The sequence below is a fragment of the Stegastes partitus genome, unplaced genomic scaffold, assembly GCF_000690725.1.
Source record: "Stegastes partitus isolate 25-593 unplaced genomic scaffold, Stegastes_partitus-1.0.2 Scaffold898, whole genome shotgun sequence".
NCBI lineage: Eukaryota > Metazoa > Chordata > Actinopteri > Pomacentridae > Stegastes > Stegastes partitus.
Genome location: NW_007578629.1, coordinates 225,962 through 245,874, shown reverse-complemented (window position 1 = coordinate 245,874; position 19,913 = coordinate 225,962). Strand labels below are relative to the sequence as shown.

Sequence of the window (19,913 nt, the reverse complement as noted above, 5' to 3'; positions counted from 1 at the left end):
GATGCTGAATTATTGATAAGGCAGCCATGTATTATACATCCTCTGAGATGGTGAGACTCTCTCCTGCAGGTGAGAACCACTCGCAACTTTTCTCGGCTCGTCTGTCGAAGCTCGCGAGGAAATCAACTGCAGTTTGTAGCAGGATGGTGTGCATGGCCTCGACAGGACAGCACACTACTGTCCTTTAAAAAAAACGTGCACTCACAAAGAAGCTGACACTCTCACAGATGGCTGAGGTGTGAGCGGACAGCCAGCATGAAACAGATGGGCGCGAAACGTGGAGACGAGGAGGTAAAAAAGCACACATACAGTAAGCTCTTTGTGCCTATGTGAAGGCACAGTAAAACACACAATAAAACCAGATACAGAGAGGTGGGAGGGAGGCACAGCCGCCCTCGGACTTCAGAGCAGGGATTCCAAAGAGCGCCCTCGATTTCGTCACAAACCCAGAGATATCAGCACAAAATAAATTCAAGGCAGAATAAAAGATTAAAAAAAAGATGCAGAAAAAAAAGCTGAGAAGAAAGAGTGGAGGTTCCTGTTGCTCCCACTGTAAAATGGACACCATCAGTTTAACAGTCACAGCGCTGATTGTCAGATCATCTGCTTCACTTCTTCCTCCTGCTTTCCATCCACGAGTGCAGGTCCGCTGTCATCCTCGTTCCCCCCCTCTGCGATCCACTTCTCTCAGTCAGTGTTCTCTCTCACACTCTCTTTGGTTCCTTCCCATCGGCGGGTGTGGGTGTTTGAGGGGAAAAGAAAGAGAGAGAGAGAAAAAAAAAAACGCCGCTCTCCTGCCGCTGATGTCTCTCATACCTTCCTCGTCTTTTGTTTGTTGATCCCTCGTTTTTTTTTTTTTTCCTTTTTGTTGCAATCTTCTTTTCTTTCCTCCCTTCTCCCTCCTGCTGCTGCTGCTGCTGCTGCTGTGGAGGAGGAGGTGGAGGAGGAGGAGGAAGAGGAGGAGGAAAGGAAAAGGAGAGCTGGCCGCCTGAATCGCAGAAAGAAGCTGATAGGGACAGTGCTCTCCCTCTCTCTGCCTCCGTCTCTCTCTCTCTCTCTCTCGCTTCGTCAATGCGAAAACCTCCCTCCCTCCCTCCCTCCCTCTCTTCTGCTCTCAGTCATCGCCAGCAAATCACAGACTTCCAGCTGCCTCTTCCATGCATACACACACACATGCAGGCGAGGTTATACACAGGGACACTTCTTTAAAAATACACTTGCAATGCCAATTAGTATGCAGAGGTGGTCTGCTGGGAGGTAAGGTGAGAGCAGCAGGAAGCATGCAAAGGATCTGCAGCACGGGGACGGCGCACAAAGGTGTCTACGGCCAAGCTACTACGCTGAATTGAAGGGGGGGAGTTTGTCATTTTTGGAAGAAGGATTATGTGGCTCCTTTTGTGTTTCTGCGGAGCAAAGAGGGAACAGGTAGCCCCATGCCAAGTCTGCACGCACAGCTACCGTAGCCTACATAGCACATTTAGGAAGGAAAGACAAAGCCGGCTGAAATGACAGGTGGCTCGTACCCAACATCCTGAGAGCACCATGATGAAGTCTTCTCTGAGGCTTCATGACCTCTAGCCAAGGGCGCACAAGTGTGAATTCAAATTAGGACAGTACATCCAAGTGGCATATTAGACAGCTGTTTGTGCAGCTTGTTTCACGTGTCTGTGGTACAACTGAAGACGCAAATTTGTAATAATTTTCTTGACCAATAGTTGGCAACCAGTAACTGATAAATCAATAACACGAAACAATAGATGTGATGTTACAGCATGATTGTGGACATTTTGCCAACTGAATTAGAACCCTTCTTGGGCATACTTGCCAGATACCCTAATCCCCTTTAATATAAACCCGAAACAACATATTTAATATCCAGAAGCGTGTCAAATCTGAGATTGATTGGTAGAAGCAGTATGATTTTAATATTAAACCAATATGGGCCAAACCAAAGTTCCTAATCTAAACTAGCTGAAATATTCCTTTCATTTGACTAATTGGCAAATTTTTGGGGCTAATGACGATTCAAAAGAATAAATAGCCATTTAATAAGTAAATTTAAATTTGGAATAGAAAATGTGGGTTAAAACCTCCAAATAATAATATGAAGCAAAACGGTTTAATTGCAACAAAACAACTTTTTAGTTTGGGTGTTCTTAGACCTACGCACACCATCTACATCCATAGTTAATGTTCAGTTCTCCACTCAGTTTTTATTTTTTACTTGTACATTACAAGTCTGCATTTCTATATCACAAACTTTAATTTTGGTTAATGAGCAATTTGCTTCAAACACAAACCTCCTATACACTAGGGGGCGCTGCAGTAAGGGGTTCAGCTGATATGGTGAACTTGTTTACACCTAATTACGTATCCGGTAAATACAAATCAACAGTCGTATTTATCTGGAGTTCTATTTATATCCACCTGACGAATAAAAGTCCAGTGTTCGCTCTCTTTTAGCTCCGTTTTTGGTCTTCACAATCTCCTAAGATGCTAAAACCCTCTTAAATCTGAAGGAAACTGCAGAGTGAGGTGATAATTTGGTTTAATCACTACAAACAGCCGACTACATACCATGTAGTCATGTGATCCATTAGAAACACAAAATTATTGATTAACGCACAGATATGAGGTAGATATTGTGATTTTAACTCACTCTGGGAAAGAAAGCAAATAGTTTCCCAAAACTATTACTTTAAATCTTCCACAAACAGCCTTAATTATTCATCTATATTTACACTTTTGCCTTCAGTCTGCTGACTAACCCCACCTCACATCAAAATTTATAAGCAACCAAACATGACCTCTGCTGCAAATCCAAAAAAGAACAATTTGAGTGCTTTGTCGAGGGACACAACTAAAACTTACATGAAGCCGGATCTTCAAATTCCTGTCAGTGATTACAGCTACCAGAAAACTAAACAAAAGCCACAGAGTATTTAGGCCAAGTAAAAGCAGGAGAGATAACAGAGGCAACAGAAAAGACTGACCGTCTGACTGAAACCTTTGCTTATAGGACAAATGAAGGAAGGGTTTCCCCAAAGGACGGCGGTCAAATACAATTATTGACTTCGAAATCTGGAGCTACAGGACAACTAATGACCCTGTCAATCAAAGAGTAAGGGCATTGAATGAACAGACAGTTTAAGATCGACAATCAGAACAAATATGTAAATGTATCCTGACTGTATTTAAGACAGGAGGTTGTGGAAAACTCTGGTCTTATTCATTCATCTTATATTTGTCCTGAGTGATAAACACCAATATTTACAACGTAAGAAAACAGTAAAGTTTAAAGTAGTTGGTGTTTTGCTGCAATGTAGGGCGTTTTACAAATATTATATGCAGAAGTTTTTGCTGTCTCGCAGACTTAAGAACTCCAAATATCTCCAAAATGGAGTCACAGCAAAGAGATCAATAGTCAAATTCTAAGATAGTATTATTTAACTGACAATACTTCATTAATAGCGTTCAAGGTAACAGATAAAAAGGAAATACTCAATGAGTTTGAGGAACTTGATTTATTTCTGACAACAGCAAAGGTTTACATAAGTGAAATTCAAACTAAACTTTGCATGTCAAGTTCAATTTTGGTGAACTTTCCCTAATAACTAGCTTTGTTGAGCTCACAACTGTGAAGACATACGAAAAGCAAAAGACAGGACACGTTTCCGTTATTAACATTTAGCTAAAACCTCAAGCTTTTGCTAACTTTAACCGAAATGTTTTTGTTGCGTGAAGCTAATCACATGTGGGATCGCCCAACCATCCGCCCCGACCTCCTCCTTACAACAGAATTTGCACATCACATAATCCAAACGGCAATTACAGGTACCTTCGTATGTCAAAAGAAACATGTTCGAGTCCTTGCAGTATACTGGGTCGGTCATTACTCTTTTTTTTTTAAAGGCTAGCAACTGGCTGACATGTGGGTGATTTCTTGTAGACCTGTTGGAATGATTGTGGCAGTGACTGGTAGGTTGAAACACCCAGACTCGGACCAGTATAGGCTCAGTCTACCATATTTATTGAGGGGATTGTGGTCCTATGGTGGCATTACACAACTTTTCACTGTCGGAACTCGGGTTAGATATGAGTTGTCATGAATGTTTTCGGAACCTTAATCAGCTATTTCAGCCCTTTTCCTTCCATTACAGTGTGGGATCCAACACCACAACGTCAACTCAAAATAGTAATTGCAAATGGTAGTTACTGGATGTAGCTCTAGTTCATTGAGTACTTGGGAAATAGAACAATGGAGGGTTTGGTATGTTAGCCTATACAGTGAATTTTAGGGATGTTTTTTCTGTTCCCGATCTGTGTCATTTAATATTTAGTATGTGCCGATACGTGATCCCAATTTGACTGTCACCTTTGTGTTGGTAGGCACAGAGCATTGTAGGTGTTTAGGTATTAAAAGGACACCGTGACAAAGTCTTTCTTGAGGTTTAATGACCTCCGACCAGCACACAAGCATGATTTCAAGCTGGGGTAAACTTGAACAAGCTTCTTATGTCCAAGTGGCATACGGACATCCACTTGTCCTGCTTGTTTTGCACACCTGTGGTACAATGGAAGCAGACAAAGGATCGGTTTTACCCTACTGCCAAAGCCAATCAATTAAAAATAGCTGTGATGAGCCCCAATCATAGTCCTGGAGAATTCTGCAGAAGATTGCTACTCAACAAAGACACTGAGAGGGTAGAAAAATGGCACTTATTGTCCTCCGCGAGCCAGCGTTGGGACCCGCACAGTCCTGAACGAAGCTCTACGGGGCAGTTCTTGCGGTTTGAACATGCACAATGGTTCAGGCCAGCGTAACAGCCAGCAAGTTCCTGCAGTGGAAAATGGCTTAATGTCGACTCATTTTCAGCTCCAGGACTCAGGCCAATGTACTTTGGCCAATACTGAGTTTGGCAAGACTCTGGCAAACACACTAAGGCCAAGTTATGTCTTCTGTTCTGCCAGATTTGGGCTATTACGAGGCAATTTTGGCAACCTGGAGCATGTGGCCAAACAGAAACAAAAATGTACATTCTTCTTGACAGGCGTGCTTGATGAGTTATATTGCCACACTACAGAAAGAGGTTCAAAAATACTAAACGAGATGGAATTGCCTGTTGTCCTATACTTCTGTCTCCCATGTTTTTTTGTTAAATTTGTGTCTGCTGTACTTTGCAGCACAATAAAAAAGAGAAAAAAAAAAGACAGTTCCCCCCTCATGACCACTGTCTGTCTTTTAACATCAGGTTGGACACTTTGGTGAGCTGAGATGTTCCCCCTGGCGTCTGCGACTCTATCAGGAGGAAAAAGAAAGGAACATCAGTGAGCCGGGGGGGTGGCTCAGCTCGACTCTGACCGCCGAAACCCAAACAAGCTGCATCAAGACGACAGCCTGGTACAGCAGGAGGTAAAAGCAGTCCTCTCTCTGACAATTTACCCTTCCTCCCTCGCTCTGTGGGCGGTGGTATCCGCCGCAGTGCCGCTGAGCAAGGCACTTAACCCCGAATTACTTAAATCACGTCCGACAAAGGACACCTGCTCGACAAAAGCAAACCAAACGGCGGCACGGATCAAAATACTCGTGTCATTTCTGCTACCTTATGCCCTCTATCATCTGTCAGTCTCCCCCCTCCCTGCCTCCCTCCCACTCAATATTTCACATCCTGTCTAAATGTCTCCTTCTGTCCCTTTCGGAGAGTCCAGACAGCTCGGGGAGAGGGGGGATGCTTCCACGGCCACATGTCTCCGCTGACCTAAGCAGCTGTCTCCTCTTCACACTCTGCCTTTCCTTTATCACTACATCCTCCTCGGCCCCTTCCCCATCGATAACATTTCATATTTATTTTTAGAGTAAAAACTGCGTGAGATTCGATCAGTGTCTGTTTTGTTTTTTTTCCTCTGTAGCATTTGTTGCTCTGGACAGCAGGTGTTGGAGACGAGAAAATTCGTTTATCTCAGAGGATATGAGTGGCTTTTTTGAAAAATCAAAATAATGAAAAAATTAAATCAACTGGGATCCATATGGACAAATGTGCAGGCTCCATTCTTCTTTTTCTGCTGCTGCACCTACAGATTTTTCTGTTTGCCGACATCAAAAGGACAGCTGCACTGTTTTACTTACAGCTGATCTCTCGGCTATGACATGCTGAAACACCACAGCACTGAGCACTTAACGCAGAGGTCTCAAACTACTGACCGCGGGCAAATTTCTAACCCTTCCCACAGGATTATTTTTTATTTATTTATTTTTTTTAACAAGGCTGCAAAACTGGGGCCTTGAAAATTAGCTCTTCGTTTCATTTTTAAAGGATAAGGCTGGTGAAATTTGATATTTTTGTTACAATCTAAAACCAAACCAACCCTCAAGCTATTTTAAAATACTGCCTCAAAAACACCCAAATTCAGTCAGCAGCACCTCTATAACTATGAATTTTGAAATACAACAAGCCTATGCGTCTCTATCAGCAGAGAAAGACCTGGAGGAACCCTGTAAAAATGGCATATTTACTTCCATCTAATGAAAGCTTCACATGTAACATATGCACCATTAGTGGAGCAGCTAAGCAACGGAGCTCGCTGCAGCAGACATTTGAACAGCATGTAAAGCCTCGATGATGCTTCCTTGCAGATGGACAGCTGCGAACACCACAGAAGCACTTGTTATTCAATTTCTAATCTACAGGAGTCTGCTCGGTTGCCTCCGTTTCATACGGCGAACTCTCAGCGACCTGGAGAAAATTCATATCGAGCTGACCTTTGTGTAGTCGCGGGCAGTTAAGTGTAACACTGCCCTAATGGGATGTGTCCACTGGGACATTTTATGACGCGAGGAACCGTGTCGCTTCCCAGCTTTGGACGTTTGATGGAAGTACGACGAGGCAGCTTCTCAGCAAATAACTGATTGAAACACTGGCTGCACCAGATTGGATGAATGCTTCACTTGTAGGCGGTGAGGTCGAGGATTTCAAACTACATTAATGTTTTTTGGAAACTTTACTTTATCCATCCATCCATCCATCATCTATACACCGCTTAATCCTCACTAGGGTCGGGGTCGCGGGGGGTCTATCCCAGCTGACTTAGGGTGAAGGCAGGAGACACCCTGGACAGGTCACCAGTCTATCACAGGGCTACACTTAGAGACAGACAACCAAGCACATTCACATTCACACCTACGGACAATTTAGAATCACCAATTAACCTCAACATGTTTTTGGACTGTGTGGGAGGAAGAACCCGGAGAGAACCCACGCTGCACGGGGAGAACATGGAGACTCCACGCAGAAAGACCGGCGACCTTCTTAACCTTCTTGGGACCTTCTAATCCAACACCTTGCAGCCCGCTTTAGTTCATATATATGGTAAATGATAAATGGTCTGCACTTATATCGCACTTTTCTACCTTAGCGGCACTCAAAGCGCTTGACAATGTGTTTCTCATTCACCCATTCACACACCAATGGCGACAGAGCTGCCATGTAAGGTGCTGCCTGCCATTGGGAGCAACCTCAGTGTCTTGCCCAAGGACACTTTGACTGTGGAGGGGCTGGGGATCAAACCTACCACCTGAGCCACAGCCGCCCCTATACATATATATATATATTTTAAAATTGTTTCTGGGCGTTTTCGCCTTCAATGGACAGGATAGTGAAGAAAGATAGAGGGGGAGAAGAATGGGGGAAGGACATGCAGCAAATGAGCCGCCACACCTGTCGTACACCTGTCCTGTTTAATGAAACAGAAGCCATACAGATGCTGCTGTCCTGCCAACAGACACTAACCTTGAGGAAGATGTGGGTTTGTCTTTAGTGGTTTTCTGCTGTTGGGATTTCTCAATCTGTCAGTTTCATGTCTGTATAAATAGACTTATTGTGTTTTTCAGGTTCTTTTTCCAGCGTTTTAAGCAAATTCAAGCTGCTGCCAAATCAGTTTTATACATTTAAGGCGGCGATTATTGTCATTGTTGGTTATTTTCTCGATTGATTGATCACTTGTTCAGACAATGTTAAGTCAGAGTTTCCTCAAATGTCTTGTTTTGGATCGCCGTCTATCCGGCTGAGCCCCGAAATATTGGCTTATATTACGAAAACACTTCAAGGTGAGGGATAAGCCATGCAGTTGCTGAATCCGTTTAGAGGCAGTGAATGGTGCTTGGACACCCCTGATCTGCAAAAATTAGCATATAGCTCAATTTTGGTTGAAATATGGAGCGAACTACTACAATGCACTGCTAGTCTGGGTACATAGACAGTGAATGGGAAGAGTAGAAATGATTTATTGTTAGGGAAGTACTTTAAGTGATGCGCTGTGAAGATCCAGACTGCCAACGTAAAAATAGACCAGTCTTCTATTTTTATTTTAACCAAGGTGCGTGCGTGTTGATCACCCAGATGGCATTTATTTTGGCGGCACCAGCTGTTGGTTGCTTAGTAAATTCATCACTCACAGACTCGTCTTCAAATCTGCAAGTGTTAACGTACCCGTAACACACAAACTCTGTGAAAGACTTTCACAGCCCTGCTTTAAAAACAGATAGTCTGACTCACCAGATGTAGACTGTGGGTATAAAGCTGCCATTGGCTTTCTCTTCCATTTCCCCTTCAACAACCTCGCAGCTCAAAACTCACAGTTTAGCAGCTAAACCACCAAAACAATTCCTAAATCCACCACTTTGAGAAGACTGTCGATGCATCCTCGGCGCAGCAGCTCCATGAACTGTAATTGGTTTAAAGAAATGCAAACAAGTGTTTTTTCCCCCCACAATAGCAGAATAATAATAAGGTGCAGTCAGACTATCTACATGTGCTGCAGGTGGAGCAAGTAAAAATACAGATTCTGCAGCACTTCAGCTCTGCATATGTTAGCTGTTTAATGTAGCCAAAGCGTAAATAAAGGCTTTTAACAATAAGTCAGTGACACCGATTTTATTGAGCCAGTCTTAAAGCCGTTCAACTGCACCTCTGTCGCAACAGAAATGAAGCACAACAGTTCTGCATCCATTATGATCACGGTTTGACCAGGCGAGCTGTCACATACAGCATATTGCACTTGGAAACCGTCACAAAATGGCAGCAGGTTGCGTCTTTATTAAGCCAGTCTTCCTGGACTGGATACAAGGTTAATGTATAAGCTTTTAAAAAATTAACATACACTTTCCTTTTAATTAAAATAAAAAATCTGGGCATCATGCATTGTTGATTTGTGGTGAGTGCTTGCGACAGCATGACGGTGCATGTGGGACTGAGTCAAAATAAACAATGGCTGTCTTTTCAATGGCGCTCCTTGGCACAGGCATTTCCAACTCGGATTGATGTACTGTGGGTGTTTCTAAATAACACTGATACAGACTCATACTTTAACATTTAGCAACCTGCAGCCGGGCCGCTCTCTGATTTGCCGAAAATGTCCTGAGCACAAACGGCTTTAGGAAAATGCATAATTTTTTCATGGAGTTTGATGTGACTGCTTCCAATCTCATCTGCAGGAGGAAGGTTTCCCTCCATGAATAAAGCAGCAATACACTACTAAAGGGCAATACGCCGTATGAGGAAGAGGAGAGGATGTGGAGTGTATGTAAATAGTTAAAAATAGAAGAGCACGACCCGTCTCATGACCCCGCAGTCATGTGAGTTCCAGACTCTTAGACTCAAAGCTGCAGGAGATTTGCACAAAAAAAAAAAAGATCGCCATTTTAACTGTATGTTCCCTCTCAGCGCATGCACATAATGATGCGTGTAAACGGTAGCATCTGTCCTCAGACATGACCTGCTTGTCTTTGCCCAGGCTGGCGCTGCGTCTCCTGTGCAGATTTTCAGACACATTCATAGCCGGGCCAGACCGACAGCGGGGACACGTGCATAAATGATTTCCTCTCCCCTCATTTGCAAAAACAAATAAGTCATCCGTCTTTCTCCCCCCGCCCCCTCCTCTTCCTCGCAATCGATGCTGCCACGCAATCGATAACATCAGTGTACCTAATTACTGTTTGAAGAGCGCGCTCCGGCGTCTGATTGAGCTGTACAACATTTTCATTTCAGCAGAATTTGTTCTCCTGCTCTACTGCGGGCTGGTAACCTACTTCAGTGCATCATTAGCTCCCACTTCAAGCTGTAAGCCCTGAGCACTGCTGAGAAGAGAAGAGAGGGAGGGAGTGCAAACCGATGTAACTCTGAGCCTCACAATAAAAAGGAAGAAAGTTTCCTCTAAAGCACAGGCTTGGGCCGGCAGCCAGAGCTTCAAATTCTGCAGGGGGGCAACAGAAGCTACACAGCAGCTCTGTTTTTTTTCATGCAGGCTGGTACAGAAGGGAGAAGGAACATGAAGAGGTTATGAAGGCTTAACCGCTTATTGTGGCGCCGGGACCACGAGTCTAAATCATTTCTCTTTGTGGTACAAACACTGAGCCGCTCATCGGACACATTCAGTCAAAAATACTGCAGCTCTGCAGAAACAGCTGATGTGAAAACCTCTGACAGAAATGTAGATTAATTATTAAAGTGAACAAGTTACAACATGTCACAAAACTCCAACATTTCAGACATGTTTTGATTATTTTGAAGTCAAGTTTGACATTTTTGAGAAATATGATTATTTGCTCTCTGGAGGAAAAGATATCCAAATTCCCTTCTGGATGTACATGAAGCCACATCAAGAAGCTTGTTAGCCTAGCTTAGCATAAAGACTGGAAACAGAAAGAAAAAGCTATTCTGGCTCGATACTAAAGTAATAAAATCCACCTAAAAGGACCTCTAAAGCTCACTAATTAATCCCCTGAACCCCAAAACTTGTGCGACATTTATGTTTTGGTTGAAAAATAACCAAAATGACACCATTTATCACAGCAAGAGACAGATGTTCAACTTTCCAACATTCTCTGAACACATCACGGATGGCGTACGTTCTTTTTGATTTTTGATCAGAGCCATTTTATTCTGTCTCATTTAAAACATTGTCAGAATGAAACAGTTTGCACCAGCTCTTGTGATAAAATGAAAGCTTCTGTGCTCCTGGGTGCAACCGTGAAGCTCAGCTGTGACAATCAGGTGACGAAAATCGGCATCTTTTTGATTGAACTGCAGGCAGTGTTTAGACAGGGATGATAAAGAACACTGTAGATAAAAATAAAACATACTTGATCAATAAAATGAATGCAGCATGGCTCAAAAATGACACACAGAGGGGAAAATTGTTGAAAGATACATTAAGCATGTGGAGCATGTTAGCATGCTGACATTAGCATTTAGCCTAAAGCATCTGTACATATATGACTTTGCAGAGTCCTGGAAAAAGCCACCTTCATTTTTGAAGTAATTTTGGATCTTTTAATGGTCCTTTTGTATTTATTTCATGTCACATCTTGCCATTTGACCAACTTTTCAACAAGGAATACGACTTTGCGTCCAGCAGACCAACTCCATAATCCATCTTTTTGAAATTTTGAATTTGAAATTTTGTAACTGAATTTCCCTTCTGGGATAAATAAAGTATTTTTCATTTCATTTCATCTATATTCTTCATGTTTTATAAAATTACTCCACAGAAAGGACGTTTAGACATTCGTTGGTGTATTTCAGGCAGGTCTAACTTACACATTTTGGACACATTTGCGTCTAAAATAAATCCTAAAGCGCAGCACAGTGTGATTGTTTGAGACGGTGCCGTATGTCGGAGCTTTATTCTGACGTTCAGCAAACACTGGAGCGGTTCTGAACCACTGAGTCCTGTGGCTAAAACAGAAATCAGCTGCCTGGTGGACTGGAAAATAATGAGAGCGGCTTTGCATCCCCATGACGCCTACTTCCACCTCTCTCCCTCAGGTGGACTACACTCCCTCTTTCATCATCAATTAACTCCTTTCTTTCTGCAATTTTTTTTTCTCCTTTGTCTTGTTTTATGTCTTTATCTTGCTCTCTCTATTGTCACATATTCTCCCTCTCTCTCTCTCTCGCCGTCTCTCTTTCGATTATTCCCCCTGGACTCTCGCTCTCTTTCTCTTTCTCACCAGTTCAGCGTCTTTTGATTAAACCCTCTGATATGTTTCCCATTACCACCACAATAGAGCAGCAGAATGGAGCAATCTCCTGAACCCAGTGTGTGAAGCTTCGGATTCACAACCTGCTCCTGCACTTTCCAGCACATTGAAGTAATATGCGTCCAGATTTTTTTTTTGTTTTACTGCATGTGCACGTTCATAATGACGTAGAAAAACAGGAGATAAACAAGGATGATTAGTGCCTGACCAGGAACAGTGACACTAGTGGTGTTTCCACGCAAATTTACTGCAAATTTACTGTAAATTTACTGCAAATTTTAAAAGGATGTTCAAAAAATTAGTAAAAGAAAAAAAAAATTTTGATCTTCCAACCCAGCTGGCAGGTTTGAAAAGCATGTTGTACTTTAACCATTACACCAATTATCAGAGCTAGAAACTGTGAAGAAAAGAAAGAATTGTCTGATTTTCAACTTTCCAACAGTCCTTAAACTCGTCATGGGAGACGAGCTGTTCCACTGGGAAATGAACCCAATCGTGATGTTTCATCGAAATCAATTTATTCAACATGTCTCGTTTCAAAGTTTGCCAAAAAATAAACCATTTACACCAACCAGATCCTGTAAAATAGGAAATATTCTGCGGTCCTTGGCGCTAACAGGAAGCCACTGGTGACTCAGATGTGACCAACAGTAATGGGATAAAAAATTCAGGGACTTTCTGGCTTGACTGCAGGCAGTGTACACAGAGCAGATAGGAGAAAAGTATGGAAGCAAATAAAATAAGTAAATTATATAATAAATAAAATATATGTAATAAAAGAAGTAAGTTATCTACAGCATGTAGAGCCTCCATTTGGGTTTTGAATATTATTAGTAATACTTGTGGGCTTTTGGAAGTGTTAGATCTGTTGGTTTTTTCATTTTTTTTGTATATAAAAAAGAAGAACTTCACTTTTTTAAAAATCTAATTCATGGCATTATAACTGTTTTATATTGCACAAAAGACATTTTTGGGTTCTCTCCACTTCTGTCTCTTTGGTTGTTCTGTTTCCATAGAAGTGCAGGACTTTATACGAGCCTACGGAGCCTTTCTTCACTGGACAACTGAACCAGCACCACGCTTTCACCACTCGCTACTGGTTTGAGAGTCATGATTCTGCAATGCTTTCGTGGATAAATGCTTTATTATATTCTCAGGTTTAGACTGTAACTGTCTGACAGTGAGTTTTTGCTTAAAAGCTGCTAAAAACGTCTCTTTGTAAGCAGCGAACCAAAGACGTACAGAAGCAGGAAGGAAATCTAAAGCAACAAAAGTAAAACAAAGCAGAAGAGAGGAGCAATCGGCGTCATCATCTTATCTGTTATTTCCTTAAAAATCACAATTAAAACTCCTCTAAGAAAGCCGGTGAACCTTTCTGTCTTGTTTTACTGATATTTAATGTCACAAATATGCTGCAGACTCCGATTCATTCCAGTGCTTTTGTGAAGTGGGTACCGTGGTGGCACATTTTCCACAAGTTTTTAAGCAACTGTCTATTTAGCCTGGAGTTACTTTTGTTTAGTCCTCATTGTGTTTTTTTTCTTTAAGCTCCGTTTTGTTTTGTTCTGGCCCCGAACAGAGCAGCATTAATTAATGCATTAGTTTCAGGCCATATGTTCATCTAACTTAATAGGAAGTTGATTGCAGCGGAGTTAAAAGCTCATTTAAACGTTCATAAAATATGAACACTGGCACATATGGAAGCTGGCTTGTCGGCGCTCACGTCATTAAATCCCAGCAGCAGCAACAGGATGGATCGACGCGTACGTGCAGCACATGTCCGATCGGGTGCCGCCGCTTGTTTGTCTCAATCAGCGTGTTCTTGTTCTTGGATTCATAATGAGCCCATAAACTATCTTAATGCACTCCGGAGGATATTTCCTCTGACACGCTGTGCGATCCGTCAGCAGACATGTGACGGACTGACGGGCGTCTGGCAGCTCGGCTCGTTCTCAATCACACACCTGAACGAGTCCTGTCATCTGCGCGGCGTTATTCTGCTTCGTTACGATTTAGGTCTTGTTTTCTAATGACGTCGGACAAACCTGATTGAAGTTAATAGCTGCAATATGGCTGTGTTGCTTTCCCAGTTATGTTTAGATGAATCCCAACTAGCTTCTTTCACTAGTTTACCCAGGGTGGACTCATGGTTTCCTGCAATATAAACATCTATACAGTGCTTAACACATTTATTAGACCACCTGTCTAGTTTGTTAAGCTCCTAGTTTTGCAGGTATGATCTGAAAACAAAGCTCAGAACGTTTGACTTGAGGTGACGCTAGATGACAGCAGGAGGTTCTCCAAAGACGTTAGATCAGCATGTCAGACATCGGATCCAAATTTCATGATAATTCATCCAGAAGTTGTTGAGATGTTGGATCAAAGTTGTGGACAAACAGCAACCGAACATGCCGCTGTGTTGTATTCTATTGTGTTGCTTTTATTGCTATCATGAGTGAGTCCCTAATTTTACATAAGAAAAGGAGCAGCTAATGAATGAAGAACAGATAACTTTCTAGATAAAGCGGGAATTACTGAGGAAAATGTCAGAAAAGAATTTGCTGTAACTGGATGAAACTTTAATTCGAGAGATAGACGGGGAGTAAAGATGGACAGAAGGATAAAAGAGATGTGATTAAAGAAGGACTGCTGTGACAGATATACAGTACTGTGTGTTGAAAATGAGCACGAGGCAGTTTTCTGTCCTAATGTACTTACAGCAAATACAAACAGAGATACCAGACACGAAGGGGGGAAATGGGAAAGTAAGAAGATGAGCGGAGGAAATGAGGAATACATGGAGGGTGGAGGTGGTGTCGAGGGGTTACAAGTCATTTTGTAGCAGGAAATCACGGAGCGATAACAGAACAGGAGGAGGACGGAAAAAACAAACAAAAGAAAAGAAATCGAAAGTGTGCAGAAGAAGATACTGCACAGCAAAAAAAAAAGTATTTTTTAACAGGTTTTAAATATAATTTTGGAAAATTTACTGTTGATAAAGATAATTAATAGTAAAATAAATAAATTTACTCATTAATGGTTAACTGTGAATAATATCCACATCAAAAATCTGAACTTTTCCAAATTCATTTTTTCTGTTCAACCATAAAATTACACAAAAGCATAATTATTTTGCAAATATTTGCCATTATTTGAAAGGAATATTATCTATATTAAGCATTGAAAAGAATGAGGGTATTTTTTAAACTGCTATTTTACAGATTTTTACTGTTTACTTAAATTACAGATAATAACAAGTAAAATGGAAATTAAGAAGGTATTATTTTGCATATTTACTGTGAGAACAAACAAATGCAAGAAAATGTATTTTTACATAGTAATTTCTTATTTTACAACTTGTGGCTATAAAAGTATGCAGTTTTACTGTGTTTAAATCAGCCAAAAATATTATGCTGCAGATATTTGTTGTTATTTTCACAGTTTTTGAATGTTGCAGTACTTTGTTGTTTAACACATTTTTTCTGGCACCCTTGCTGCCAGATTTTTACTGTTCTTTAATGGAGAGATGTTTTTTTACAGCATGACTAAATGGAATTAGGGTGCAGCAGAATGACAGATAAACAGATGTTATATATAAATTCATTTAAAAAAAACTGTATTTTGTCAATTTATCAGTGCCTATAGATATTTTACACTATTGTAACATTTTTATTTTGATCACGTTTGTGATCTTTCAAAGGTTTCTCTCATTTACACATCTGTGTAAAATTACAGAATCGATACGTTTTTTTCTGTTAATTGTTACTAAAACTGACAAAATACAGTTTTTTATTTTTTTCTCTCGTATATGTGTATCTCTGTTTAATGCTGCTACCAACAACGTGAATTTCTCCACTGTGAGATAAATAAAGGCATATCTTATCTTATTTAACTGTTTTTAACCATAAATAAAAGGAAAAATGCAAAATATTCATATTTTACCAGCCTTGTTATGTTAAAAAATTATCTTCACAGTTAAAGGTTTTAAAATGTTATTACAAATGTTAGATTTAGTCTGTTCTTGTAGTTTTATTGTTATTGTTATTGTCATGTCGTGATAATGTGTCAGTGGGAGTTCACAGCTCGTTTCTGCTGCCGCTAAGTGGCCAAAAGAGTCACTGCAGGTTAAATTAGTGGGAAAAAAACAAAACCTCAGCTTATCGTTTCTTTGTACATTAATCATCAATTTATAATCGCTTGCTTAGTTTACTAATTTTCAGAGAAAGAACACGTATTTATTAGTAACTTTCTTTTGTCATAGGAGTCATGACAGGTTGACTTTGGTAAGTCAGACTCGTGTCCGTAATGTATTTTCATGCACATTTTGACGCATCATCATCAGTAAAACTTCAACAACAAAAAAACTGCGAGAAAAAAGTTCCCTTGAGGTCATTTTTGACTTTTTTTTTTAACAAAAAGAGTTGATGCGACCAAGTTCTGACCCAGTGAGCATTGAACTAACATGACTGATCAGCTGCTTCTGTCGTCTTTGTCTCCAAACATCCTGAAACGAGGCCAAGGCCAGCTGACAGGACACAATAATGACGACTTTAACGACTAAAACTTCTCTCATAAAAGTTTTGTTTGTGTCTTTATCTTCAACAATGGGTTTTGTTTCTGTTTTTTCCTAAATCTTTGTTACAGCGCCACCTTCTGGTGACACTTGCATATTCGCTCCAATGATAAACCTAATTTGCTTTTTTTTTTATTTTTTTTAAAGTTTGCTTCAAATTTACCTAATAGGTATATGAACATACATCTAATTCTTTCTGCAAACAACAAAGACTTCAGTTCAAAGGCAGGCGTCACTTCACAGCCAAAATGTGAAATACGAACAGCAAATACGTCTTGAAATGTTTTAGTTTGATGCTAACTAGTAAGACCTTCACACAAGTCAACAGCTGCTGCAAAACAATCCAGTAAAGGACGAGCGAAGACGGGAAAAGAGAGGACAGACGCAGATATGACAGAAGCGGGGAGGCAAGAGCTGGGTGGAGGTGAAAGATAACGGTGGCACTGAGAGATTAAACTAGACGGAGCTCAACTGAGCCCAGATAAGGAAAGAAGCGAGAGGGAAGAACATTTAAGGAGTCCGAAGACAAGAGAGTTTGGCTTTGGGGTAAGAAAGGGGATAGAATAAAAGAGCTGGTGGAGAGTGGAAGGGCCTGATTAAAAAGGCTGTTCCTGAGGTTTATGCGAGCATAAATAAAACAGCTAATGCACGACTCGTGGCTCGCAGCGTGGACACTATCTGCTCTTAATAACAGGCTTTTCATTGCAGAATTCATTCCCATCGTCTCGGCTGAAGGACGCGGCCTCTCTCCCCCTCATGCATTATAAATACCCCATTAGAACCTGTTGACTCGCGCTCTGGGGCCCGGTGGCATGTTGACGGACCACTCTGCAGACAAAACCCTATCAGCGGCACCATCATTAGGAGCGCCAATGCACAGACGGCCCGCTCTGATCGGGTTATTTCGGCGCATCACGCGGCCCGAGGCCTCTGACTGAACCCCGGCGCCGTCCTTTGCGACCCACCGGGTTAAGCTAATAGGCTAATCTAATGCTGCTGAAGTCGCGCACGGATCCCGCCGCTGCCGGCTCCGTCTGCGTTAATGTTATTCTTCCAGCTCGTGCTGCAGCCGGAGCGTACCAGGAAGTGGCGGGCGCGGGCAGGCCTCTGATTGGAGGCCTCTGGAGAGGAGGCGAACGCCAGCTGGCAGCGAGCGGCGGCCAGGCAGCCAGGCTCAGTCGCACAGATCTGAGCGACAATACAATGCTGGCACACACAGGCTGCTCGCTCTCATTAGGGATGTGTGCGTCTGTGTGTGTGTGTGTGTGTTTGTGCTATTTTAGACCTGACAGTCGCTTACTTTGAGCAGATCTTTGGGAAAATCTTGGCCCTCGTTCAGTCCCTCCAAGTTGCCGATGAACTGCGTGCATGACATCCTCTTGCCGATGTTCTGGAGGGAACATAAATTCAACGTTACTTCATACTAACACAGATTCCTCGTGATTCTTTACCTAACTAAACCCAAATTAACAGATTTGAAAGGCTTGTAATTGTTCAAAAATGGCCAAAATGGCGCCATTTGTCAGAAGCAGAAACTGTGAAAGCACAATTTTAGCTTCTGACACTCCTTAAACTGACAGTATGTGACTTTAATCTTAAATTTATAATATTTTATCATAATAGCTTAGTTCTACATGTCTCCTTTAAAAAAAAAATCACCAAAAACCAACAGTTTACATTAAATTCTGTGAAATCAAGAAGTTATGAGTGACTCCTGACAGAATGGCAAAACAATGACAAACCCTGTCAGTATTTGTTATGTCGGTACTTTTATCAGCGCTCATTATCCGAACCCAAAAACAGGGTTGAAAGGCATGTTATCTTTACAACATGGCCAAAATGACCCCATTTATTTTGGCTACAAACTGTGAAAACAGAAACAATTGTGATATTTTAGCACTTTTAGCTCCTTGAACTAAAAATCTGTCATGTTTTCTCTTAAAAATCGAACAAATCTAAGCTTAAATTTGTAATATTTCATCAAAAGACTTTATTCTACATGTCTCATATTTGAAAAAAATGACCAAAAATAAATGATTTACTTCAGATTCTGTGATATCAAGACAACATGAGTGACTCTGGTTAAGATTCCCGACAGAACAGCGTGACATGTCCTATCAGTGTTTGTTCTTCTACTCATTCCTCATACGCTTCATCTATCTAAACCCAGAAACCAGTCTTGAACGACACGTTATCTTTAAAAAAGTTACACTATTTATCAGAGCTAAAAACGGAAATAAATCATCACATTTTCAAGTTCTGACAGTCCTTGAACTAATAAATCAATCAAATGTAAGCTTAAATAAGTACTATTTCATCAAAATAACTTTATTCTACATGTTACTTTTTTTAAATTACCAAAAGTAAACAGTTTGCATCACATTCTGTAAAATCAAGAAGCCATGAGTGACTCAGGTTAAGATTCCCGACAGAAACACTGTCAGTATTTGTTATATCGGTACTTTAACTCAGTGGTCATGCTCCTTAACTATCTGAAGTCGAAAAAACAGGCTTGAAAGACATGTTTTCTTTTTAAAAAATACAAATATACAGTATTTAACAGAGCAAAAAACTGTGAAAACACAAATAAATCAGCACATTTTCAAGCTCTGACAGTCCTTGAACTAACACTCTGATGTTTTTTCAGTAAAATCAGTCAAATCTAAGCTTAAATTTGTAATATTTCATCAAACACATACATTCTACACTTCTAAACATAAACCATTTGCAACAGATTCTGTAAAACCAAAAACCCACGAGTGACTCAGGTTAAGTTTCTCGATTGAATTACACAACATACGACAAACATGTGAACTACATTCCTGATGCGGTCCAGTTGTTGGAAAGAAGAACCGTCCGTGTTTCCTGTTCCCGAAGAGTTAAGGGGGAACAAAATGTCATTTGTCCTCGAGTTAAGTGAACAGTTAACCCCAACTGTTCTCTCTATTTTTAAACACACTTTATTATAAGCTAAAAATATTTTAAAAATTAATCACAGCCCTGTCTGGTAGGATTTAAAAAGAGGCAGATGACGATGATTAATATTAAACGCTGTCACTGGAGTATTTCAGTTTTTTAATGTGTCGTTGGACAGAAAAGCTGCTGACAGTTATTATAATCCTGATCCTTTAACACGAGGGGACATAATGAAGGACGTTTTAATTCATCAACTTGTATTATTTGATCAGATAGTTGCTGATTCAAGTCAAAATACTCAATTTTACACTATTTTTAAGGTAAAATTCTTGGAAAGCTGCTTAAGTTCAGACAACACTTAATACTTAAGAACTCTTCTTTTAACAT

The 19,913-nt window shown here is 40.9% G+C and overlaps 1 protein-coding gene across 1 annotated transcript in view; it reads right to left on the bottom strand.

Moving 5' to 3' along the window:
- The window catches only part of LOC103366019 (PH and SEC7 domain-containing protein 1), a 74,237-nt gene that overhangs the window by 26,301 nt on the left and 28,023 nt on the right, over positions 1-19,913 (bottom strand). The window contains exon 7 of the mRNA XM_008293630.1: positions 17,911-18,000. Within this exon, the coding sequence (XP_008291852.1) occupies positions 17,911-18,000 (90 nt within the window). The remainder of the gene's footprint in view (positions 1-17,910; positions 18,001-19,913) is intronic.